This window comes from Anopheles ziemanni, chromosome 2, assembly GCF_943734765.1.
Source record: "Anopheles ziemanni chromosome 2, idAnoZiCoDA_A2_x.2, whole genome shotgun sequence".
NCBI classification, from domain to species: Eukaryota; Metazoa; Arthropoda; class Insecta; order Diptera; family Culicidae; genus Anopheles; species Anopheles ziemanni.
The window spans coordinates 84,052,853-84,079,442 of record NC_080705.1 but is presented as its reverse complement, the minus strand read 5'-3'; the positions used below and the strand labels follow the sequence as shown (position 1 = coordinate 84,079,442).

The 26,590-nt window shown below is 45.2% G+C and overlaps 1 protein-coding gene across 1 annotated transcript; it reads left to right on the top strand.

The window, feature by feature from the left end:
* The first annotated feature begins 351 nt into the window (after positions 1–351).
* LOC131294016 (heterogeneous nuclear ribonucleoprotein K) lies at positions 352–25,320 on the top strand. Its single transcript, XM_058322067.1, has 10 exons — positions 352–462; positions 7,800–7,998; positions 8,146–8,202; positions 11,263–11,306; positions 13,916–13,988; positions 15,865–15,963; positions 23,352–23,779; positions 23,927–24,146; positions 24,225–24,394; positions 25,056–25,320. The coding sequence occupies exons 2-10, from the start codon at positions 7,807–7,809 to the stop codon at positions 25,102–25,104; spliced, it is 1,332 nt and encodes a 443-aa protein (XP_058178050.1). The 5' UTR covers positions 352–462; positions 7,800–7,806; the 3' UTR covers positions 25,105–25,320.
* Positions 25,321–26,590: the final 1,270 nt, after the last annotated feature.

Genomic DNA, 26,590 nt, shown 5'->3' with positions numbered 1-26,590 from the left:
AAATGTCAGTTTTGACAAAACATCCTAATCTTTTTGTTTAATAAGAGAGTTTGCTAAAAATTTACCTATTTTTGTTTGTTAAATGAGTATTATATTTAGTATTCCTGAAAAATCCTGCATTTTCCTGCTCCCAACAGCAAAAATTTGAATTTGCAAGCGTTTTTTTTCTAATTATCTTGTTTAGTTTGCTGAGTCGTACCGCTTGGAATTGAGCTACGATATTTTCCTTCTCTGTCATGCTACCCCGGTTACTCGCAAGGCAGCTTGTGACGTCATTTTTTATACCGACACATAGCCCTGCACTAGACTATGGTACCTTGCTGTATTGAATACCATTTTCTTAAACGAGGTAGTTCATTGTGTTTGCAAGCCACGCCAAGCTTTCCGGGAAAGTGTGTTTTCGCTAATACTACTAACAAACAAAAACGGTGCAAAATAAATAGTTTTTCATCTATCTATCGGGTAAGTGTAAGCCGGAAGGCAATTTAATTGATCAGTAGAATCGAGCCGCTAGTGGTGTCTTGGGGAAAAAGTGCGTTATCCGGCGGAGAACACCGCCGCCGCTAACTGTGACATTGCTGTCGAAAGGCAATATCCTTTCGCACGTCGTAGGAAAACGTGCACTTGAAGGTCACTGCGAACCGGTTTCTCGAACTGGAGTAAAATGGATTCTCCGGCGTAGAGGGAGGTATGTACGCCACCAAGGTCCGCCTGGCGAAACGATCGGGGCCGGTCGAATTTATCCACGTTATGCAATGTGCCCGATGGAAGTAATCCCGTTGACCCGGCCGACAAAGCTCTCCCGGGGGTTGGAGAAAGTTCACTTCCTCCCGAAAGAGCGCCGTCACGGGGACTTTGCCAAGCCGCCGTACAAGAGAAAAGAAGAAAAATGGCGGAATGCGCGACGGCTGCTCGTCGGGACGAGGCGTCCATTCGTACAGAAAAACGCACCCGGGACCGTCTGTCCTGTCACATGCCGGAAGAATGTACCCCATGCCTGGGCTTCTCCAAAGCATCGCTGCCGTCGCCTCCGCTCGGTGGACCAGTTTTTCTTCTTTCAATTAGGCAACGCACCCGAAAGGGGTTATATAACGCTCCCGTAAGAATCTTGCTCAACCGGGACACGGAAGAATGCGCAGAAGAAAAATGAAATTCTTTGCGGCCGAAAATGGTGTGGCGAAAATAATTGACGAGCTCTTCTCCCGGCGGCAGCTCGCGGGGCCAGAAGATCTACGCAAGCCGGCAGCTAACGGGACCGAGCGTGGCCGTCATTTGGAAGGTGTTTTTGTCACGTTTGTAGTTAGTGGGTCAAATTTCGCTGCCGCGGCAGTCGAACTGTCCCGTGGACCCCGCGATATGTAAATGATCATCAAATATTTACGGTGTCGTCTTCGGTCTTCGAAACGGGAAGGCATCGCCGCACGGCGTGTTTCTTTGTTTCCGCGTGCTGTGTTTATATGGTCTTACTCATCGAATTGATGGAACTTGCTTTGTGCGCAGTCAAAAACTAGTATGTCATAAAGAAAAAAAATGACCCAATGTTGGGGAAAAAAACTTGACAGGAAATGTGCAAAGATGCGTGTCGAACAAGTGACTCACCGTCCGGCCCTCCAGTCGGTCAATTTCTGCAGCACGAGCGAGACGGAGAGAAAGCGAAACAAATATAAATGGTGACGGAGGAAGTATAAATCGATTTTCTCTGCCCCGAGTTAACAGAAAAATAATCGAAATTGTTGTGTAGGGAACTACTCGTCGAATTCGTTCATGAATGTTGTTAACTATTTTCACGCTTCTGCCAAATCAATCGCGAAACTACTAGGGCCTAGCTTGGGCGGACCATCGACTCTCCCCGTAGCGCTATCGCAGTAGTTTACTTTTTAAACCTTTTTTTCGTCGTACCGCTGGGTCGAACGGGTAATACTGATAAGAGATAGTAGAACACAACCCCCCTTCCCATAGGAGGAATTACCGGCATGGAGTGGAACCCCTTTCCTCGGGGAAAGTAAACATCTGCTGATAGAAGAGAAGGCGTTGGATTACGGCAGAAATAGAACGCTGGAAATAATTGCCTTGCAAGGACTGCAAGTTTTTTTCCCAAGGGTCTGATAACAGTTTCGGTGAACACTTGGATGGCTGCTTGTTCTAAATTATAATACAAAATTATTTGGTCATTAGGGAAAATACGACGAACCAATGTTTTGAAATAGTCTGACCGCAGAGCAACTCCGCAAAGCTGCGATAGCCAAAATTCCCAGGTCTTGCTGAAAAGGTTTTTTTTTCAAGCAGATTCACTTAATTTTAGCAGAAATTAAACCATAGCTAACAAATGTTTTCTTGAAACTTCTTGTATCTTTTGGCTCTTCGTAAACAAATGCTGTATATTCTCATAGTGCGGATGATAGTAACATCACCTGAAGCCACGGAATATGCCATAGCGCATAATGAGAGTAGTTTCGGTACTACGTATGGGTAACTAGATCATTAGGTTGTACAATATGGCTATATGGTCTTGTAGGATGCAACCTATTGCATCGAAACCTATTTAAGAATGATTTACAAACAAAAGAATTGCAAATCATTGCTTGCAGATCGTTGCGTAAAAGTCGTGCAAAAGGGTACTTAATATCTTAGTCCAGTGTAGTGTGTGAAATATGTTGATCGATTCTCTATACAGCTACTTCGACACTCGCAACCGTGGAAGGGCCCGGTACATAAAACCCCGAAGGTGGTTTGTGGCCAAACCGTGTACTATATGAGCGTGTAATTGGCCTAGTCCAACATGACAGCTACATAGACCGATGTGGACGTGCGTGTCCGCGGATGTCGTTTGCTTCTTGGCGACGGCATACCAATATGTCCATCCATCGGACGGAAGCACACAGAGATAAATTCCCCGCATATGGACAGGACGCTTGCCTAGTGTCCAGCAACAGCAGCAGGTCCATTGTTGCTCAAACCCTGCCGCCGCCGTTGGGACACTTTAATCGCTGTGTACTGTGTGAAATTTGACGGACGGAAGTAGCAGCAGCAGCAGCGGAAGGATTGTTGTCGCCACCATGGCAACCGATTTGTTTTGACATCGGAGGAGAAATGTCAAACATTAGCCAGGACGTGGTAGAGATAACTGGGACCCCGCGGGTTTGCTGCTGGTGCTGGCTGTGCCTTTTAATTCAGGCTGCTGCCTCTTCGGCCGGACACACTGGCGGCGGTTTGTGCCCATCAATTTCGGTATTACATACATAATAGACAGCATTCTGGTGGTGGCTCCTCTTCGTTCGTCTGGTCACTACCGATGGACACTGAACATGAACCATTCTCGATTGGACCAGGGAAAGGAGCGAGGGACAACGTAAACTTTCTTTTTATGTATCCCACTGTAAGGCTACCAGAAGGAGTGGGTTTTCGATTGCGGTATCTGGGGACCTCTCTCGGTAGACATAGTTATTATAGAAGAGGGTTTGGAAGGGAATTCTATCATTTGTTTCCGATTGATGTTCCTATGTATAGAGTTTCGAACCATGGGAGGGTACGGGGTAAAAGAAAACGAATAGACCTCACATTGGGTTCACTTTATCGATGCAAATCGTTCGTAGGGGGAGTCGATATTACGCTAATTGTGCCATACATGAAAAGCCCTTGTGTCCAGGCAATCGGAAAATGTTAAATAATGATTATTACACAATTTCACAAACACATTCGACCGACCCGGTCGAATCCTTTTGCCTGCGATTGCGGTTCGATTTGGGGCTATTACTTGCCGCTGTGTGTTTTTTTTTATTTTTCACTCCCTGATGGCCCGTTTCCAAACGGTTCTCTTCCGAGGGACCGATTTGTGAAATGTATGATAACGTTTTGATTCCACCTTAAAGATCCATCGGTTGGCCAATGATAAAGCAAAACTCAGCTAAGAAAGCAATAAGAAATCTTCATTTGCCAGAAGTTGTTTCATCGCAGATTGTCATTGCGAAACACCCATAGCCCGTTATAGCATCTGAGAACTTCTTTTAAAGGCTACAATGTTTGCGATGGATGAAAATACGTGATGCATTTAGGTCCCTCTCTTCCAGCATGCATTATTCACGATCGCTTGCTAACCGGTGCAAATGAAGAAACTTTGCAGCTGGTCGTGCATATTTTAAAGCATGTATTTTGCAAACGGCAGTCAGAAGCTTTGTTCTGTTGGAATTGTTTTTTTTCTGTCCAACTTGAAAACTCATTGCATTTGTTTTAAGGTTTCGATTTTTTCCAATAATAAAGCAAGAAATTTATAACCTTGTTCGTAATTTTCTACACTTTCCATAATTCTTTCACCTTTTAGAACAACATTTGTGCTATCACGAAGAATAATTTAGAATATATAGGCAACGAATATATCGTTAGTACTTCTGTTGGTGCATTGTTGATATATTTGGATAAGTTTAAATAATCCTATATCATTGCGACAAATAAACCGCGAAACAGGATTGTTTACATGAGTTTGAAAAAAACCTTTGGGCATATTATTTCCATAAGTGTTCGATATTTCGACAACCATTTTCGAGTCACAACCATCAGGGGTCGTCATACATATCCCAAAAAGGGCCAAATGAAGAAAAGGAAACCGAAAGCGCGCCCCGGATACCTTAAACGATGATTTAATGTCTTCAAAGTAGTACATTTTTGAATGGAGTATCAACTTTCTAAATAGTAAAGTTACATAAAAAGTGACAAAATATAAAATATTTGAAATTTTATAGTAATCCAGTTTTAAGCAATGTAGATACTTATATTCGTTGAATCTTGTTTTTTGTGCAACATATAACAAGAACACCTCGTTCAAAAATTTTAATCTTTATTTTTGGGAAGAAATCATTGTGACATTGTGAAGCAATCCGATAAAAATTGAGATGGGTTTTTTGTATGAAGCACTAAAATGTTCTGACGGGCCAGATTTTGCCGACCCCTGATCTAGATGAAGCAATCCATCCAGTTGAAAAAAACCATACCAATTTTTAACTTTACTAAACGTATAGAGTTATTAGATTCAATATTAGAACAGAACTAACATTGCATTTCATTGAAGAGTAGATTAATAAAATCAATGTTGTCGGTGACCAGTGTTGAGTTTCTATATAGAAATCTAGAACACTGTTTTAAAACAGATAAGATCTATAAAATCAGAGATTGTGATACTTTCAATAAAATACACATGCGAACCATTTTAATTTTTGAATACCTGCATTTTTTTTGCAATACATGTATACGTTATATGTTGCTTTCTTGCAATTTATTTGTGCAATGTTAATTGTGTTTGCTTTTGCTGATTCATGTTTCTGTTAATATTATTTAAGCTTAACCCTGAGCCGCATACGAGAAAATGAGCTAGTCTGCGAATGTATACGTTTTGAATAAGATTAGTGATTTCGCAAGGCTGCTGATCGTACGTTTTCGTTGCCTGCATTCGTTTCAGCTCTTGAACTTGTCGCCTTTCAAGTAGCATTATGCAACACTCCATGTTAATAATAAAAATCAAGGGGTTGCTACTATTTAGGAAAATCAGAAATTAAAAACCCTCCCCCTCCACTCAGCTTATTACCTGAAGGAGATCAACATTCTTCGGCGGTTCGTGGGTACGGCGCTCCGCGATCGAGGTGTTACGGGACCACTACAACAACATCGCCGGGGGTCGATCCTCAAGCACACCCGATGTTGTGTTCTGGGGTTCTCCATCATCATCCCACCAGAAACATCAGCTGCTGGTGGTGGTGGTGGTGGTATTGTGTCCGTTGTTGTCGTTTCGAGCAGACCGGGGCCAGTTAGGCCACGAGGCAGTTTCGGCAGCTGCAAACAAGCGCCAACCTGCCAGCAGCCAGCCTACACCTGTACCGTTGGAATGTAAACGGGCCCACCGGATCTCATTCGTTTCCTTTTCCCGCTCTGCTTTACCCACCTTCTTCGCATCGACTCGCGTGCTCCGTACGACAGCATCAGGTCGCGATCGCGCACGGCGCGTTTTCGCGTAGGCAGCTGTTTTACGATCTTGTTTGAGAGTGGTGTGTTTATTTCGTGGTGGCAGAGATCAGCAACGACGCGGCTTTAGTTGCGTTCAGTGGGTCAAGTGATGTTGAAGATCGCTCGTGATCAGCCTAGATCCCCAAGTGCGGAAGTGCCAGTTGTTTTTTTCTGTTTTTTATAGTGTAGTTCATGCGAGAATTGTATCATTCTCTGCGGAAATTAGGTACACGACATCGGATTCTAATGGTTGTGGTTTTTATTTTCTTACAATGATCGTTCTGTTCAGTAGAGTGATACTTTGTTCCAGATTCACATTTTTTTCTCAAGTATAGAGAAAATTAGAATGTAAATCCTCCAATTGTATGTGTTTGTGGACGTTGTCCTATTTATCGATAATGTCGTTTGTATGGGTATGGTAGAAAAAGAATAGGACAACATCTACACCCCCTCCAACAGGCACAGAATAGATACCAAGGGTCTGTCAGGGATAGCTGGCAGTGACTGGAAGAAAAATGAAAAATAAATTACCAGTTTCGAAATGGTGGTTGGTGAGTGTCATTCCTCGCACTTCCGGCCCTCGTGCACACTATCCTTCGATGTGGTAACAGTTCCGCGGCATGTGTAATGATTAAACCTCCTGCTGCCGTACTTGCTCTGGGGTATCCTGGCCGTTCTCCTCCCGGCCAGTTGTCTTCTACATAAGGACCTCCATAATGCGCGGGGCTGGCGGCAGGTGTAGGAAAATAGATAGAAAGCTACGTGTACCAATGATGGCCATTCGGTCCACTGCAGCAGTGGTATTGCTAGTAAATATGTCCCTCCCGACTCATAGTGCGGGTAAATGGTGAATGAATTTCCCCTTCGTAAGAGGAAGACACACCGTACATCACGGTTCTACGACTACCCAGCGATTGGGTTGAAATTTTTATCAATAAATATGAGTCGACCACCAACGCCGTGGTCAGTCATACATTTCCGGTGCAGCTTGGTGGTACCTTCTGCCTGAGTCCTGGTCAGTGCCACCGTGGTACGGCGTCCGCGGCTCCAAGTGATTCTAGCAGTGAAGTAGATTAGTTTTGGAGATAAAGTTGAACCTGTTGGTAGCACAACAGTGTGTTGGTGGATAAGTTCTGAACAGTGGCGATCGTGTCGAATCTTTCTGGTAAATTCCAGAGCCAAAGGCCCGTAGCCTTTGAAGGGGCCTTAATCTGTGCTTCCAGCCCGATCGGACCGAGCGTCATGAGGTATAACGGCGAGACCTTCAGAATTGAGTCTACTACGCACCGAACGTTCGTTACCGAGTAGCTTGTTTTAATTTCAATTTTTCTACGACATGTCTTCTTACTTGGCGTGCGGCAGACAGAGAGAGACCCCCCGTGGGTTCGGGGGACATTCGAAGGTGTACTCGATGGAGATTGTAAATTTGTCAAATTTGTGGATGGTTAAATCGCGCGCATTTGAGGCTGATGATCGTGTTTCCTTATATGCCAACGTCTGGTCGGTGTGCCAGTCCTAATGTAATCCCTCGTGATGAAGCCTACACAAAGTTTAACGCTGGTGGTGTGCTTCGTGCGCAAGTTAGGCGCCGCTTGTCAGTCCTATTTTCCATGCTTAATTACGTTAACGGGGCCCACTCGAACACACACCCTGGGTGACAATGGGTGACGATCGATCGTTTGTTCACTTATTTCAGCTACTTTGCAAAATCTAATGGAAATAAATCCTTCTGAACATTTACGCAACCGTGCGACATCAATTTTACGTAATTAGTGGTCTTATACTGTTTTCTCCTACCCTCTTACCAGCACTAACATGAAGCGTGAAATTGAAGATGCCAGCGATGGCGGAAACGAGGAGCATGGGTCGGCAGAACATGACGGGTCCAACGATGAGGGTGGCAAAAATAATGCCCAAGCCGAAGACTCGTCCGATTCCAGCACAAAGTCATCGGTGAAGCGTATGCGCTCGGAGGAGCAGGAGGTGCGATTACTGATTCCTAGCAAGGTAAGATATTCTTTACGTGTAACCAAATGTGTATGGTAGAAATAAAAGAATTTCTCTCGATAATAATATCGTTCTTTCACATTTTTTCTGCATTGCTTCCATCCGTGAAATCATCCCCCTCCTGTCATGGCGTTTCCCGACATTCAGATGGCCGGAGCTATCATCGGCAAGGGTGGACACAACATCCAAAAGCTACGCACAGAGGTATGGTTACTGACAACATGACTCTTTTTTGGTTAGAATATATAAACGCTACAACTAATGACCGAATCCCCTACTTCCCTTCTCTAAACTGCATTAAACTTAGTTTGATTAGTTTCGTTAACTTGTTCCACTCTGTTTTCCTCGTATCTTCCTCGCTTTCCCAAGCACCCGTCACGATTATTAGTTAACCAAATCTTACTCCAAAAGCCTTACAACAGATAGCTACCCAACCGTATTCAAGTTCTCGGAGCCAACTTCTTTTTGTCGTGTTGTGTAAAGATAATCATTTTTCTTCCCCCGTGTGGGAGGAATAGTTGGTGACAAATATAGGCACAAATTGGTCAAACTTTGTACGCATAGCTATCAAGACGCGAGCGTCAGTAAATAATTTTCTTTAGCCGTTTGTTAATATAGAGTTCGTACCCTCATGACATCAAATGTCCTACTAGATAGATTTCTAAACTAAGTTTACTAACAGTACATTTCTTTGCCGTCTACGAAAACACGTCATCATGATTCCAGAAACTTTTCCTATCATACGCACGTCTCCGGGATGATCCTTTGCATTCGAATTCGTTCCCTTCGAACACCAGAACCACCCAATGCGCAGCAGTGGCGTCAAAGTATCCGCTCGAGTAAAGTTTGGTTACCCCACAATCGGTCCCTTCAGTAAAATATGTTTTGTTGTTTTGCAGACAACTTGTACAACTTATTAGTTCACCTTGTGTCCGTTTGTCTCTTCTCAGTTCCCCCTCTAATTATTGCTGTTTATCTAGTGACTGGTTAATCCGGTTCGGAGTGAATCTTTATCTAAATATGATTTTTTTTCTTTTCCCTTCTTCTACCCCTCTCATTATATTCCGGTGTGTTAACCTGTCGGTTGCTCGGGTGCGCGCGTTGAACCGTATCGAATTTCGAAATTCGATTCTCAAACACAAACCGAATACCAAAATCAACCGACCAACCAAAATAAAATATAAAACATACTGACTACTCATCCTCATCTACTGCTACTACCACCACCACCACCAAACTGGCCCTTTGCAATGCCGCTACTGTAACTGCAAAAATTATAATAATGCCGCCCAATTGCCCTCCCGGATCCTGAAATCGCCCACAAACGGTGCGATCCTCGTGAACCATGGTCTAACAACATATTCCCATCATTGATGTCCCGGCGACTGGTGCGTGGTGTATCCTGTCGCCTTCCAATACACCACATACAACACACACACACACATACACAACAAACACACGTACACGAAACGACATATGTCTCATCAAATTGGATGCCTCGGTTTGGTTTGATTGCGCGACGAAAATCGAATTTTCTGTCCCCCGTTTCACTGATGGAATGTCGGATGCACGGATGATAAACTGCGCTGCTATCTCTCTTTCTCTTTCTCTCTCTCTATTTCTCCCTCTCTTTCTCTCTCTTTCTCTCTCTTTCTCTCGGTGGTATTCGGAATCATTTCTAATCGTCACCAACGCCACCGCGCGACCCACCACCACCGACCCACTTAATATCGCTACCAACCACCATATCACGGGTCTATCATCTCTACCGAAATGTCCTGTGACTGCGAACCCGCTCGGGTCTCAACCTGACTGCCGTCCACCGCAACTGCCACCACCACCACCACTACCACCACCACTGCCCTTGGGGGGTTCTCGGGATCTCTGTCGTGTCCGTGCCCAAAAACTCCATCCTGGTGCTCTCGAACTGCGCGTTCCGCATATATCGATGGAACTGATGCTCCTTCACATGGCACACGCACACACATACCACCACCACCCCCCGTTGGAAAACTCGAACCGGTCCCAACCGTTCTTGATCGAATCGAATCGAATCTACCTGCCTGATTGACTGACTGACTGCCCGCCTGCCCGCCCGCCTGCCTGTGCCCACCTGCCCGTCCTCGATCGCACGCTTGGTTCTTGGCGTCCGACTATGAATCGATGCCCACTCCGAACTGGATCCACAACAACCATGCCTGTGCGCTATGATAACCATCTCTCCCAACAACAATCTCTGGCCTAACATCCCAATCGCTTACATTTATATATGGGGTCCAAACACTGTGCCTGATGTTCTGGTTTGGCACACTAACCGAACGATATCGGAAACTCGGATCGCACGTGCGCCAAACCACGTGGGGCCTACGCCTACTTGATCTAACCGACCAACTCATACGCGAATTTCGAACACACGATCGTCCTCCGTGGTGTTTGGTGTACGGTTCAACGGCGTCGTCTCGTCCTCGCAAATGGAAACTCTGCACCACCACCACCACAATAATCACCAACACCATCAATACTACCGCTACTACTGCTGCTACTATTATTATTGTTATTACTACTGCTACTATTATTACTTCTACTACTGCCCTGATCGTCACGATAAAACACTGGCCGCTGGGTCAATCGCTGTATATCCTGACTTCCGATGATCTGTCGCTCGCCCTTGTACGCGTCCGATCGCGTACACCCAACTACCCGCCCGACCGTCTGTGCCTGCCCAACTCGGAACATCTTCATCTTCTGCAACATAATATAAACTTCTACTCTTTCTCTCTCTTTCTCTCTCTCTCTCTATTCTCTCTCTCTTTCTCTTTCTCTATTTATTTATCTGTTTCTGATTTTGTGGCTCGGCACGCGTGTCGTGTATGTGTTGGGTGCGTTTTGCGTGAATGTGCCTTTGTTTTGCGATCCGATTCTCTCCAAAACCTCTGGTGCGCCCTCCAATTGAACGACCAATCTTCAAACTGTGGTACTACAAAATCAAATTGAATCTTTGCGAACCAACCAACCAACCAAAAAAAAAAAAAACAAAACTCTGTGCGTGCGCGTGCCTTCCCCGTCGTGTCCTGTGTGTGTGTATCGTGTGTATGTGACCACCGTGTCACACGGAAAAACAAACCTACCAACACGATACGTAAAATGAACTGATAAAATCACATACATCACACCCCATCTTCTGCGCCCACGCCCATGTGTGTGTGTGTGTGCGTGCGCGTGTGTGTATCCTTTGCGCGAACATCAACCCCCCAACGCGCGCAGTATCAAGCCCAAGTGAATGTAGGCGACTGTACTGGCCCCGAACGGTAAAGACCTCTTTCTTTTATTTTTCTCTTTTTATATTCTCTATAAGCAATGAAACCCCAATCAACCAAATCTACAGTATATTTCAATAACTTTCCATAAAAAAAACCCTCCACCAACAATCGATCCATTGCTTTATCTCTCCATCTCTCCATATACACATTATTATTGATAATTAGCCTATTCCACTGATCCGCTTGCATACAATCGAGTGTGAATGGGAGCAATTTTTGATCACGGGATCTTCTGTGTATTAGAGGGCATGATTTAATGGAACTTTACCTTACTTTTAGGATTGTAGAGAATCGATCCTTTGTCGAAACTATCCGGATCCTGGCGTCTAGGTCCTGAGTATCAGACATAGCCCAAGGGATCCATATCCAGAATACAGATACAGATTCTTTGGGATCTTGAATCACCCATGTTTGTAATCCTGGATTGGGATCCCTTGGAACTTGGATCTGTTTTTTGTTAACCGTCAGATTCCAAATCGGATCCGAATCGATCTGATCGAGTCCTAGCTGGGAATTTTATTCGCAGCAAAAGTTACATTCTGGAGAATACGATTACCCTTACATCCTGTGAATTTCTTCAGGGGGACGTCGAGGGAGATCCCTTCCCGTTAGGAGGGCCCAATATATCCTTAAATTAAACGCGACACTGTAGGAGCTGTCTTAAATGCATGATAAATTTGATTCTTGCCTTTGGATTTTATTGCATTGATCGCTCATGGGTAAAGTTTCACGAAATCTACGCAAACGAACGGACGTACCGTGTCTCGTTCAATCTACTCGATACTATTTGAGAGGAAAAAAGATTCCGTTTCTAAAATTGAATGTAGTATTCATGCACACCTCGCACTCGATCGTGGAGAAGTAATGAGGAAAGGATCGTGTAACCCTGTTTTGTGTTCCCCATCAAATATCTAATACTCTCAAACTTTGTAATACCCGTTTGTACCCTTTGTGTCCAAATGTCATCCACCAAACAAGCCAGTACGATAAAAAAAAAGAAACACACATCACCAAATGAGCACACTTGCCTCCTCGAAAATCCCGCAAGAATTTCCCAAAGAAACAAAAACCTGCTCTCCATCCTGCAACGTGGGGGGCGGCGCCCACTGTCCATGGTATCGATTGTCCCTAGAAATAGATTAAAATGCATCTTCTTACGTACATTTTCGGGAACCTTCCAGTCCAAGCCCTTTCTTCTGTCCCCCCCCGCTCCCCCATCCCGGTTACTTTCCGATGTGATGATCTTCCCATCTTCCCCACATTTCTCGCTCATTATCTGCGTCATGTGCTCGGTGTGTCCTGAATAGATTACCACCGTTTATACACTTGTGCGTGCTCGTAACTTATTTGTTGTTTCTACTCTCTATCCTTCTCTCTCTCTCTCTACCCTCACCTCGTTACCCCGTTTGTGTGTCCGTTTCGTTTCGTTTTCTGTGTCCTTACGCGAACGCAACTGGAAGATAAAATTCCTCGATCCTGCCGATTGGCCACCACCACGACGTAGCTCGCTCTCGGTGTGCCTCCCTGTTGTGTGTGCGTGTGTGCATTCTCTTCGTCACTATTCCATTAGTTCTTTCGTTACTAACTAGTTACTAGTTCGTCTTGTACTAGAGCAAATCGATCTCTTCTGTTGCTGCGTGCCCTGTGACCTCAGCTTGTTCGTTTTCATTTCCTTCAATACCCTTTTCACATCCATTTGCGTATTTTGCGAACAGAGTTCCTATTTGAGGAAGATAGTTTCCAAATCGCTCTCAACTAACTCGCTCGGAAGCTGTACGGAGGGGTGCCTTACAATAAGCGGGTGTAAACTAAAATTTACGCTAAAACTAAAACTGCTTTTCTCCGAATGCATTCGTTTTTTTTCTTCCCAATTTCACCGGACCGGAGACCGGATAGTTTCGATGTTTGAGGAGAGAAGCATTTCCAATCGACAAACATTGTTTCTCACCCCATCTTGTACTAACCTTCTGCTCTGTAGTGGGATAACGGTGTCTGGTTTGTGCCACTAACGGTGTTGTAGCATCCGCGCCGCATTTTGTTAATCCGTTGTATGTGAAAGGGACAATTATTTAACCCACTACCCCCCTGCTGCAATACATGATGGGATTGTTAATTTCAGAAAAAATCATTTACTAACCTATTTCACAACTTGGACTAACACATTGTCCCTTCCCGGTTCTGTGGAATATTGATACAGCAGCGTGCAATTATGGTTGATAACAGAAAACACTGTTGTATTCTGTTTTGGTTTTCCTTGGATGAAAAACTCGCTGTTGCGCGGTAGCAAATAAAATGTCACGATTAAATTTATCAATTGCTACCGGAGTATGCTTTAACGATGCTGATATGGATAGGGGTATGACATTGCTCTTCAGTTCAGTTTTATTTTGCCACTATCTCCATCAGTTTGTTACTGCTCTATACCTCGTGTGTGTGTGTGTGTTTGTGCGCGCGTGACACGATCGTTGTTGTAAATGATACTGGTGCGAATTGTTTGTACGTTATACATACACTTTAGTTATTTGCTAGGCACGCAGCCACGACACTAATTGATGGCCATTTTTCTCCTTTCTCTGTACCATCCGTTGTATTTGCAGTGTGCTCACGATCGGCGGCGATATGGAGACGGTAACGAAAGTCGTGAAGGACGTTATGAAACATCTCGATAGGGTGAGTATCATCATATTATAATAGTACTAATTGAATTTAGAAACTAAATACCAAACTGATTACGGCATTGTCCAAGAAAATTGCAACTTAACCAACCTTGAAAAGAATATAACCACGAATCAAATTTGTCCCATTCTTTCTTCGTATGTGCGAATGTTTGCCTTCGTACCAGAAAATGGAAGCAAGCTGCATAAATTGAGGACTCTCAATTCAACTTCTACGGTGAAGGACTGGCCTTGCTTTCTTTTTCTTTTCAAAGAATAGTCAGCTTCCTGACGAACGTTCCAGGTCAATTTTGATTTCATTCACAATGCCATCTTGACAACTGATGGCCGGCCAGATGGCTGCATTCCAGGTTTTACACTCTCTTTGATCACCAAGACAACAGCTGTTTAAAGCTGTTTGTTACTGTTCGTTTTGTTATGGAGAAAGCCCCGAAGGGATGGGGTCCTTTAGTTCCAGTCCAGATTGGAACCGCACCTGTAGTACTAGATTTATATAAATACCTTAGTTCCATTGAAGGTAATACGCAATGATCAACAGGATTGTTGTTTTAAAACAAAATCAATAGATCATGCACGAGGAATTCATCCTTGATTAGTCAAATATTAATCGAACCGTTACAATGGTAGAATGCCATAGAAACGAAAACCCAACCCCATCAATTTGAATGAGATTCTTGGAAATCATTAGCACGATAAAGCGTTAGCGTTCGTCAGTTGTAATTCTAGTGGTCGGCTTTGTGGTACTAGAAACCCATAACCACCGAGCTGAAATGGGGTAACTCTCTTTCTATCCCTCTCTCTCTCTCTCTCTGTGGTCATTGCAGACACAAGGACCTTTTCCGAGCACGCGGCAAACACCAGAAGGCTCAATTGGTATCGCGTGTTTTCCGTAATTACAAGCTTAAATTTTCATAAAGTGCATGGCGACGGATTGTCTGTACGTGTATAAATGCGGCCGCACACTGTACACTGTATTTACTTACACTTTGTGTGTCTTTTGCTTTCCCCCCCCCCCCCCCCCCCCCCCCCCCCCTACCCTGTGCCCCTGCGTCTGAGGGGACTACTTTCAACTTGAAGAATCACACCGAATATCGTACGCCATTCCCACGGTTTGTGGTTGGTGGTGAGTTGCGTTTGTTTTCCCCCCGCTGTCCCCCTCATCGGTGCCGAACGAATATAGCTGGGTTCGTTTTTCCTAGTTTGTTTTTTTAGTTTGTCCTATCGACAAACGCGTGTGTTGTTGCGGTTTTGGCCGTTCCACAAATGCGATGGTACAAATGCATACTATGGCAGGGTTTTCCACGCTTCGTCAGTGGGGAAAGGGGTCGGATATGGCGCGGGTTTCGCTGGGGTTTTATACCGCAGGAGCTAAGTTCTCGTCTCTCCTACTGTCGTCCTGCTGTGAGGACCACCGGTGACGACGCTATGATGATGGCAATGACGAGAGAGAGAGAGAGAGCCGTCGTTGTAAATGGCGCCTTTCGTTTGTTGGCACCGGAATCGCTTTTGCAAAACCCCATGTGAAAGCTTTTCGCACTTCAGTGAACAAAATAAAAAAAAAAATGAATAAAGCTAAAATATTCACTCTACTGCAGCAGTGAGCGGAAAACAATAGGGGGAATTACGACAGGGGAAAAAAAAAATCTTACTTGACTAGAACAGAAGTGATAAAAAAAGGTTTAACACCATGGAGTTATTTTGTGCATTGAAAAGGGACTTTAGATAGTTGTTTGATTGAATCATTATATTTTTAAGTTTATGACATCAACGAGGTCATTTAAAGTTTCCATTTTTCTAACAATCTTATTCTCCCTATTTTCATGCACTTTGCCCGACCTACACTAACTGCTGCTGTGCTGCAACGACCCCAGGCCGGCGATAATGAGTACGAGCTGAGAATACTGATTCACCTAAGCCTGGCCGGATGCGTCATCGGCCGCGGTGGCAGCAAAATAAAGGAGATCAAGGATGTAAGTACAACAGGCAGAGCTCGCGCGCGCCAACTCTTGGCTAACCCGGTTGGCTGTTATCGTTACGTGATTCGTACTATTATCCTGGAAACGCGATGGTCAAGAACGGTTTCAACGGTGGGAAAGACAAGTTGAATATTTCATTACCAAACGTGGGAATACATTATTGACGGTCGTTTTGAGCCGGAAAGTATGTAACTTGCACCGTAATTTAGGAGTTGAACGCATTATCTTGTCTGGCCGCGGTTGAAATGGCACGTTTTTTTATTTGACAATTCAATTTTCCTGAAGTCGAACCGAACCTAACGTGTGTGTTTGTATCCGGGGCGGCGTGGGGCCGTTAGATAAACCGAATGTGGGCATATAAAATTGATTGTTACTTCACTCGGCGGGGTTTGCGTGTGGCTGGGTCTGTGTGCCTCGATGTTTGCATGTCCTTGCTCGGGACTCTTCTTTTTTTACTTTCCTCGCTCTCGCTCTTTATGGTCGTTGTTTTCCAGGCGAGAAGGAACCGCCGTTGGAGACGTGCTCTGGTTGGTGCCGTTTGAGGGAAAGGGTTTGTGTGTACCGCTCGTTTCACTTGCGTGGAACCTATTTTCATAGCAATATGACGTCAACCACCATCTTGCTTGCTAATGCTAACCCGCCCTTACGGTGCGCGGGGAACGAGGGGAAATGGATATGCCCCCGGAATTGTGTGGGAACACTGGTTCGGAAACGAACATTTCGTGCATCGAATCCATTGCTAATAGATTGCGCTCATATATCCCCGACGGTCCAACGTGTGTGTGTGTGTGTGCGGAATCGACATGGGCCGGAAGAGGCCGGCGGTGTGACACACGATGAAGCGCCACTCGCGCGCGCCACGGAGCCTCTATAGAACATGGAGATAGTGGAAGAAGGGATTTGTGGCCATCATTAACCGTTGAAACGGCGACGAACTTGGTCCTCGATCGGCGGTCGTGACGACGGCGGCTTCACAGAGTGCGCGCCACTGAGGTGCCACACGGGCAAAAGCATACCACCGGGGGCACAAAGTAAAAAACCAGCGTGTTCCTAGCTTGGTTGGGTTGCTGGTAGCGTGTTGAGGCTCTAGGCGAAGTTATTTTCATTTCGGCTGGAAACACGCGAGGCAAGGAGCAGAGCGCGCGCACCACGATGGCGTGCCACCGTCTGCAGGCAAGCATTTAACGGCGCCAGAAGTATGTTGGCTTGTGCTTCTATTGCCCGGTCAACCCCTCTGCGCCCCTGATGCCGCCGCCAGGCAGCAGCGTGCGATTCCAGCCTTGTCTGTGAACCGTCGCCGCGGCGGTATCCTTTCTCGTGACCACTTTTTCTGACCTCCGGTATCGGAGTGTGCGTGCGTATAGTAGCTGTGTGTGTGTGTGTGTGTTTGCCTTTGAGTAGTCCTGTCGAGCAGATGACAAAGGCAAATCGCTATTAAGATACGCACGGAACCATGACACACAGCGGGAAGAAGTTGTGCTGTGTTGATGAGTTTTTGCTGCATGGGTATTTGTGTGTCACCATCACTTTTCACTACTCCAACCGCCAAACAGGACCTCCTGACTCGGGCAGCTATCCTTGTTGCCGTGTTGCGTGGTACCCAAGGGGGAGCAGAATGACCGGCCAAACCAACCTTTACCAGATGGTCAGTTTTGGCGTGACATGCACCTTTGCTCTGGACCTTTTCAGTCTCATGGAAATAATTATGTGACGCTAACCACTGCCTTATAATGAGTGCATTGCCTAGTCGCTTCCGTTACCGTTACGTTCCGCTCGTCGTCTCCATCCGGTTGCCATTTGCACCACCAACCGCCGAGGCGCGGTTACAAAGCGTGGTTTCGAAATGTAGGGTAATTACAGTATCCGCCGTGTGTATTTCTTGTGTTTCGGATAGGATTCCAACATTACATGCAACCCGGGCCGGAACCGCCTCTTCTAACCCCATCCTAGGATGCATCGATCGTGGTATTTGTGGTTTTCCGTTGTCACTCTCCCGTGGTCGTCAAACATGTTTGTTGTTTTCGAATTTCCTCTCTTCGACATGCAAAGAGAGGGGGATGGGTAGGAGGTTGATGGGCAACAGCCTGCCTTGGTACAAAATAGCGTGCCGGTCAACAGTATTGTTTTGTTTGTCCTGGAAGTCAATTTACGGCGCCATGCCAGAATCGATCGAGAATCGTCCTGTCTTTGTCGAAAAAAAAAGAAGGCGCTTTATTTTATATGTTGAGTTTTTGCACAGGAGATACAATGGACAGTTTTCGAGATATTTAATTTATATTTGATCTCTTTATTCTTATTTTTTAGAACACAATTGACTGCTGAGTATTTATCTTAAATATCGCTTAATCAATCAAGGTAGTAATGGAAGCATAAGAGATCTTTTTGACTTTCAAAGCTACGGACATTTTTTTCTTTGTGTTAGATTAATGTCCAAGGACGTTGCCCATCGTTACGGTTGAATTGCTAGAAAAATAACCCGACTAAGACTGCTTATAAGACCGCGTCCACACGGCATCGTAGCGTAGCGATTTTGACACTCCGTCGTAGTGTCAACTATTTTTTATGGCCGTGGCTAAAGCCTCTCGACCAACATTTACACTACGACGGAGTGTCAAAATCGCTACGCTACTATGCCGTGTGGACGCGGTGTAACTAACAAGAAAACAAAAACTGCACAGCGGACTAAAAGTATCGCTACTAAGCCTATTTTTTTATATTTCCTGGAAATTACGTGGTCCATTTCAAATTAATCCAAGCTTTGTTGGGATAATTGAAACATGAACCACCCTATAAAAAGTTTTGCGCTATTATTTCTACAATACACGTTGGCATGAAGTAAATTGTATAGTTTGGATAAACCCGGAATGTGGACACTTTTCAGAAAGCAGAAATAGATCGGCTCTGCATCCAAGGTGGCGACCGTCACCATTGCTTACTTCATTCGTCTTCGACTGTTCCTTGGTTTCTTGGTTTTTTAGTTTCTTCTCTTCCTTATAATGAGCGAGCACTCGGGCGCAAATGTTCAGCGAAGGATAAGAACCAGCGGGACGACGACGGGATCGCCGGCTGCAGTTCTGGCATCTTTTGCCGGGTGTTGCTTCTTCTCGGCCCGGTGTTATGTTGAGCACAACAGCGAACAAGCCAGGGAGGTATAGGATCCTTTCTATTCCCATTTGCTGCCATATGGAAACGCAGTAGGCCAGGCAAGCAGGCAGGCACAGGCAGGCAGGCAGGTGTTACCAGCAACACACAGCACCACATGGACAAGGTGAAATAGGTGTTTGTGTGTGTGTGTGTGTGTGTTTTTTTACGAAAGAGATGAGATGAAAGAGTAAGGAGAGTACTATGCGTGAAAAAGGGAAGAAGCATAGTGGTATCCTATTGATTGATTGTTGAAAATGAACTAAAACGCCATAGCATGCGGTTGCTCGGTGGATGATTTCGATGCCAGCTGCAGTGCAGCGCTGGAACAACAGGATCAAGCTGAAGGATCGAAGACGAAGGGACGATTGCTTTTGATGAAATACGCAGCGGGTTTTGGGAGGTAACGTGCTTGTGTCGTCTGGTGTGAGCCGTCTCGAGCACGCTAGCGCAGCAAGGAAAGGAGGAAATCGTTAAGAAAGCAAAAAGAAAAGAAAAACTCACACAAGGATCCTACGAAGAAAAGCAACACACCGATGATGTATGCTGTCACGTGCCAGCCTCTGTATGTGCGCCAATGTGCGTTTGTGACGGGAGAGCGGGAGCAAATTTTGGTCTGAGAAAACATGTACTGATGATGACGATGATGACAGTGAGAGCAAGGTCCCTTTTTTCACCGTGCTCCTACTCCGTGGACAGGAAGGAGAAAGGACTATTAATCGTACTCGGAAGCCAATGTAAGCAGAAGCACACACAGGACCCTCAGTCAGTGTCGTCCTGTTGGGATGTGCATGCGTAAGAAAGAGTACGGGAGAGAAGAAACGTGCAGGCAAACCCAACAGAAGAGCTAAGGCATGCGCAACAGCTTTCTGCTCAGTGGCCACGTTTCTCGTCGTTCAGTTGCAATCGAACGGTTGGCTTTCGTGGAACGGCGAGTGGCCGGCACTAATGTCCTTTCGCTGCGTCGAACACAACACCAAGTCGAACTCTACATTTGCGCTTGCACCTTGACAGGCTGTGTGCCGAAGAGTTAATCAATTTTAGATCCTTAAAACGACCAAAAAGATGTGCCGGAATAGTGCGAACAGTTTTGAGATCCTTGTGGAATTTCTGTCCAGTCGAAGCGTTATGAACTCTCTTCCATCGAAGAAGAAGAGGCTGTGCACAGTAGGGACAAAGTGTGGCAGTTGACAGTTTATTGTCAAAAATTTTGGAGAGTAGAAATCACATCTCTCTTAGTCCATCGGCGGATTCCTCCAAAACTTCAAGCGAGCGTATTGCCTACTAGGATGATGATTACTGCTGCTGCTTTTCTACGAATAGGCAGTGGTGTTAGTGCTCTTCTAGCGCTTGCATCATCTCCCGACCAAGGCGCAAAGAGTATGCGTGCATGTGTGTCTGTGTATGTGCCTCCCAATACTAACGAATGGACGACATCCATCCTGCTCCTCCTGGCGCGATCACGGACCCTCGACTCCACCGTAGATGGTGGTGCTTTGTTTTCGGTCCGTACTGTTCCGGCCAACGTAGAGCGAACAAAGAAATATTTCAATTTGCCTCACCGAACGCCACGAGTTAGAGATCCCTGGTGGTAGGCCTCACTGTTAGCCTCCTCACGTACCTCTACCCTCGTCACACAGACACCAACGGCACGAGAATTATGGAATCACCATCGTGGGGCCACCCCATGAGTCAGTTTCCCGAAGAAAGGACGACGATAGTGAGATTGAAACGGCAACTTTTCATCATTTCGAATCGCTGGTAAGCCAATTTCCGAACTATACTGCGCTCGTCTTGTACACGCAGCCATCTAAGACGTGTGTCCTGCATTTGTTGCATAGGACTAGGTGGCTTTACGGGGCCTTGTGCCTCAAAATTTAGGGGTGATATGTGTATGACGCGCACATCCTTTAATCTTTTCTGCACACCTCACATATCTCTTCGTAGCGCTCTTAACCATTACCGTAGTTTCCGCTCCGTGTGGGACAAAAGGGGACCGGAAGGAAGGAAGGCCGCTGGCATTGGGGGTTTTGTATTACATGTCGCCCGCACGCATCGTAATGCTTCGTAATCTCACCTGGTGGAGGGTCGGAGAGACGTGTACGTACGGGATCGATAAAGAGCGTCGAATTCAATGCGGAATCCTTAGTTGTGTTTCCGGTTGGGAAATGATTGTTCCATTTTTGTGTTTTTTAAACGCTACTTACATGGAGGAGACTTTGTTGCTACCATAGCGCTGCGGAAAAAATTTACTACAAGGCGTTATTTTTCAAACATTTCGCAAATTACGGTTTCTTTGTGCGTAATTTTGAGGGAATTTTCAAAAAGAAATTTCTCCTAAATGTCATGTCGATTATGGATTTTTGTTCAGTTTTTCATAAATGGCCTGCACCGAAAATGTGTGTGCGTGTTGTGGAGAATAACAACAAGGGAAAGGAAAGGAAAAAACGGCGGAGCGCGTAAGCAACGAGGCAAGGAATCCCTTGAACGTCGTCGAGCTACGACGAGCGACTTCCTTTGCCGTGTATGTTGCCAGCTGTCTTTTTGGAGCGAACTGTTTTTTTTTACCTTGCCACGGATGTTCTCCGATCTATAAAGGTTGTTTTTCCCCCTATGGTTGTGTGTATGTGTGTGTTAGAGGAGAAGATATTGCCAGCATTATCCTTGTTTCGCCGCTTACCTGTACATCTGCCCTGTGTCGTACATGTCAATTCAACACGCATTGTGGCGATCGAAGCTTCGTAATAAAATCCCCTGTTGCGTAAAATGTCCCTTCTCCTTTGACGGTTCTGAACGTCAAGTTTTCTACACACTTAAAGATATAGTAGAATGGCAAAAAATGAATATCTCACGTTGTTCGGACATGGTTTTACATGGTTGTTTTAACAGAGTAAAACATGAAATGAAGTTCTTCAGCATAATCATAGAAGGCCTGCTGAGCAAACCCTGTCGACAATTTCGGCTGTCAATCTTGTTTGGGTAATGTTTCCTCCACTCAGAAGAGCGTGTTTGCTTCGATGGTTTCGCTAATTGTAATTTGGATTTTCCATTTTTCTTTGACCTTCCTTAAGTTAGTGGACCAGCTGCGCTGGATCGCGTGTGTCGCTTCCTTTCCACACATTTCCCCCGATTGGATGCGTTTTCTTTGAACTACAGTTGGTTGCTTCCTGTCGTTCGTCCGCACATCCGTTGTATGTGCATCCGTTCTAATTTTTCATCCACCTCGAACACGCATTCACTGCTGTTCAAAATTATTTTCGAAATCAAAAAAAAAAAGGTTCATCCGTGGCCATGCCAGATGTACAGGAAACGAATACTTTCAGTGCAACCAAAAGGACACAGCACTACACAATACCGATGCACATCCTTCCGTCCTCCGGGGGCTGATTGCCTCCGGCTGGTGATCCGTCTCTGTACGAAACGCAAACCCCACACCAATGTATCAAAGGAGTTCTATTTTTCCCTTGTGCTCGTGTATATGTGCGTGTGCTCGCGCGCGCGCGCGCCAAAATGTGATGGAATGGTGGCATCTCGGCATCGACCACATGGTGGTGGTGATATGTTCCCGCATAACCACCCGTTTCCAATGGTCGATCCTCCGGTATGGACGCAACCCTCTGCAAAACGATTTAAGGTGGAAAAACAGTTGGGTGGACCTTAAATTTGCGCCTTTTTACCTTCTGATCTGTATCATTACATACACCTTCTTCGTTGTTTCTTTCTCTTGGGCACAAAGCAGAACGATACGGGGCGATAAATAAGATAACGAAGAGGACGTGCTATCTCCTGGGGTTTACATGCGAGACGGAACAGCGGACAATAGAAAGGGCAAGGATGAATGGAAGAACCCAACGGGTAATTATATGGTAAAAAACATGGTCCAAAGAAATACGGAAAGGAAACATATGCTCACACTTTCTTCCCGTGGACGTTTCAGGACGTCTGCTTTGGCCACGGACCGTTGGTCGCGGGGTACTTTACCTCTTGTTGGTTCGATTTTTTCGTCTTGCTTCACTCTCTTTTAACGTAATGCCGCCGCGGTGTTATTATTCTTTGCGTTTTTGGGCATTCACACACGTGACCTCAGTGGGGAAGCATCATCTGGCCTCGATGGTTGTTCGGGAACCAGATAGGATGTGCAATTTCCAAAGCGCGCATCATTTTGCTATTCCAGGTCTGATTTTGATGATTTTTCATTTGGTCAGTATAGTAATGTGTTCGTGAATTTTATTTCATTGTAGGAAATTGGCTGCAGATTGAAAATCTTCTCAAACATACCGCCCCAAAGCACAGACCGCATCGCGCAGGTGATAGGCAGCGAGGAGCAGTGCCTGAAGACGCTGAACGAGATCATCAAGCTGATCAAGGGCACACCGATCAAGGGCCCGGTGCACAACTATGACCCGCACAACTACGACGACATGTACGCCGACGAGTACGGTGGCTACGGTGTCGGCGGTGGTGGCGGTGGCAGCGGTGCCTTCCGCAACGGGGCCGGTGGACGAGGCGGTGCGACAGGAGCTGCACCCGGTGCCGGCTATGATCGACGCGGTGGCGATAGGTTCGATGACCGCGGAGGACGCTCCAATCGGGGTTACGGGGATCGGGGCAATGATCGAACGAACCGTGGTGCAGCGGGAGCGGCAGCTGGTGGAGGTGGTGGAATGAGGTAAGATTCAAAGGAGCGTGCACTTTTCGAAAAACCGTTCGTTCTTTTCGTGGAAACAAATGTAGAATTCCAATAGTTCCTATTGAAAAAATCCACTAGCAACAAAATTAAATTCTTTCCCTCACCACTTTCCCCGGTTTTATACAGAGACAGAGACTACATCAACCCGTGGGCTAATCCCATTAATGGAAACAACATGGGTGGAAGCTTCGGCGGTGGCAACACGCTGGCCCTCGGCAGCCTCGGTAGCCTGAACCTTGGTGGGGCCGGCGGCAACCTGGGCAACGGTAATCTGGCCAACTTTGGCGGTGGCAACAACGGTGCGATGGACAACAAAACCTCAACTCAGGTTACAATTCCCAAAGATGTAAGTTTGCTACTCGTATTTGTGTTTTAAATGTATGAAAGAAAATCTATACCCTTATCGATTTATTTCTATCCACAGCTGGCCGGTGCCATTATTGGAAAGGGCGGTGGCCGAATACGTCGCATCCGGAACGAGTCGAACGCTTTCATTCAGATAGACGAAGCGTTACCCGGTTCGAATGATCGTATTATTACGATCACCGGAACGCCCAAGGAGATCCAAGCTGCTCAATATATGCTACAGCAAAGGTACGATTTTCATGCGTTTGGTTCAAGAACCGGCGCAGACAATGCGTTTGTAATCTCATCATTAGAATAAGTCCATCAGTATGTGCTATCACTTAATACAAACCAGAGGTGAAAAGGTGATAAAACAAGCAACGCAAGTATCATGCATTCTAATCCATTAAGTCCATCTTTTATTGGTTTACCATCACTAAAATTAACTGCATCTTGAAGGATAACATGCACCACAATCACATGCTTCTTTCAAAGCTTTTAATTTTTCATCTATTTTAATCTCGTGTTAATCAGTGTTTTATGCATTCATGCTCTATCTTCTAACCGATCGCATTTCCATCGCCACTTCCACAACCAACTGAAAGGCAAGACATTGTATGGAAGACTAGTGATTTTGTTGTTTGGCTTTAGATACTAACAATAAATCTCTTGTCTCTCTACAAAGTTTGCTTCTCGCTACTCGCAATCACCATCGGGGAAAATGGATGTATTTTTGTGTGAAAAGTTTACCGTTGACGACCTCTGTTGTGTAACTGTTGATTGTGCATGGTGTTTATTTGTTCAAATAATTATCAAAAAGATATTAATGTTTGGCGGTGAAATTTTGAACGAGAATCGTATTGGAATGTTATTAACGACGTGTACCTTTTTCCTTCTCTCTTTATTGCAGCGTTCGCGAAAACATTAGCGGTACCGGGTCCGGTTTCAATCGTAACTAAAAACCCCACACAACCCAAATGTATGTTGGCCACACTCCCCGCCCCCCTCTCCGGAGCTGATTGCGAAACTTTAATCAGAAAATCGCGTTTTCTTTTAATTTTAATTCTAGGGCAATACTTGCCCGCCTAACGAAAAGCAGGAATGCGTTGAAGTAATAAACGAAATGGAATAAATACCGTGAGTTCGTAGCATGTAATTGTAACTTCCGCAGGGTGTAAACCATAACGAGTCAAATGGTATGAAGTGGTGTAGGAGAAGATCGGAACTGGCAACAACACAAAAAAGAAAATCCCGTCGAAACATGTAAGACGATAAGGATGAAATAGGGTAGAATTCATCTGGTTTTTCGTAATACCAGGCCAAACAAGCACACTAATAAGGCAGAGAGAAAGAGAAAACATGTTCAAAAACTAACACAAAAGGAATACCCGAAATCGAGGAAAGGCGCTAAGAGATTTAGTCAGTTTTTCGTTTTCTGTATCTTCAGTTGTAGCAACTGTGTGTGTGTGTGTGTTGTATGTAACGAACTCCAAATAATTTTGCTCATTTATTTCTTTTTTCCGTTACCGGAACGGCGGGTCCATGATGATGAGTATGATTGTTGTTTTCTACCACCTTGAGATTGCCCAGCAGCAAAAGCCATACAGTTGAAGGGTAACAGTCAACCATTAGACGAGATATAGCAACTAGCATTATTACGTATGATCTTCTTCCCTTCCCTTTTTAACGTAAGCCACCTTCTGCCAATGATTAAAACTCTCATCACCAACCAATAGTGCGGCACCATTCCTATTCCATAGCGCACCGCGGTCCTTGGGGCGCCAAACGGGCCTCTACCAAAAAAAACTTAATACGGAAATGTGGGTGCAAATATAAAAAAATACTATTAAATGCTAGTTTTAGCAGCAGGAGCAACACCGGCATTTTGTATTTTTTTGTTTGTTTTGTTTCATGTTGGTGGAGCATCACATCGGAACCGCGGTCACCGTGGGTTCTCTCAGATTAAGGATAAGATTGGGCATTTCTTACGTTTAGTATACAGAGCGTTGGGTAGGGATTCGAATGAACACCTACTGGTTTAGGTTTGAGATAGTTTTGTTTTTGCGCATGTGTTGTGTGATTGTGTGGAAATATATTCGATCTTTTGGGGGGCTACAAAAGGGGAAATTGTGCAGAGGACATTAGGGGAATATACCGAAGGTAGCCCGTAGAAGGATAGACATTAGTTTCTATTTTGTTTTACCCCATAACGATTTCCAGTAATCTCATGAAATAATAAAACGAAATCGAAAGCAATAGCTAAACCTTAGGCTCCCGCGCACAATATACTGTTTTTCTTTCCCACACACGCTGCGCGTCAAGCATCTTGTACCAGTGCCACCTAATGCATTTCATCTCGTACTACGTACTTCTACTTCCCACACGTGGGTGTTGATAATATTGATGGAGGATATATCGGTGAAGAAAACAAAGGGAAACGATAGT

Excerpts from the sequence above, each read along its gene's own strand:
- LOC131294016 (XM_058322067.1), top strand. The coding sequence starts at position 7,807 with ATGAAGCGTGAAATTGAAGATGCCAGCGATGGCGGAAACGAGGAGCAT. Across the intron at positions 15,964-23,351 it reads AAATAAAGGAGATCAAGGAT|GAAATTGGCTGCAGATTGAA; the intron begins GTAAGTACAACA and ends ATTTCATTGTAG. Across the intron at positions 24,147-24,224 it reads AGGTTACAATTCCCAAAGAT|CTGGCCGGTGCCATTATTGG; the intron begins GTAAGTTTGCTA and ends TTCTATCCACAG.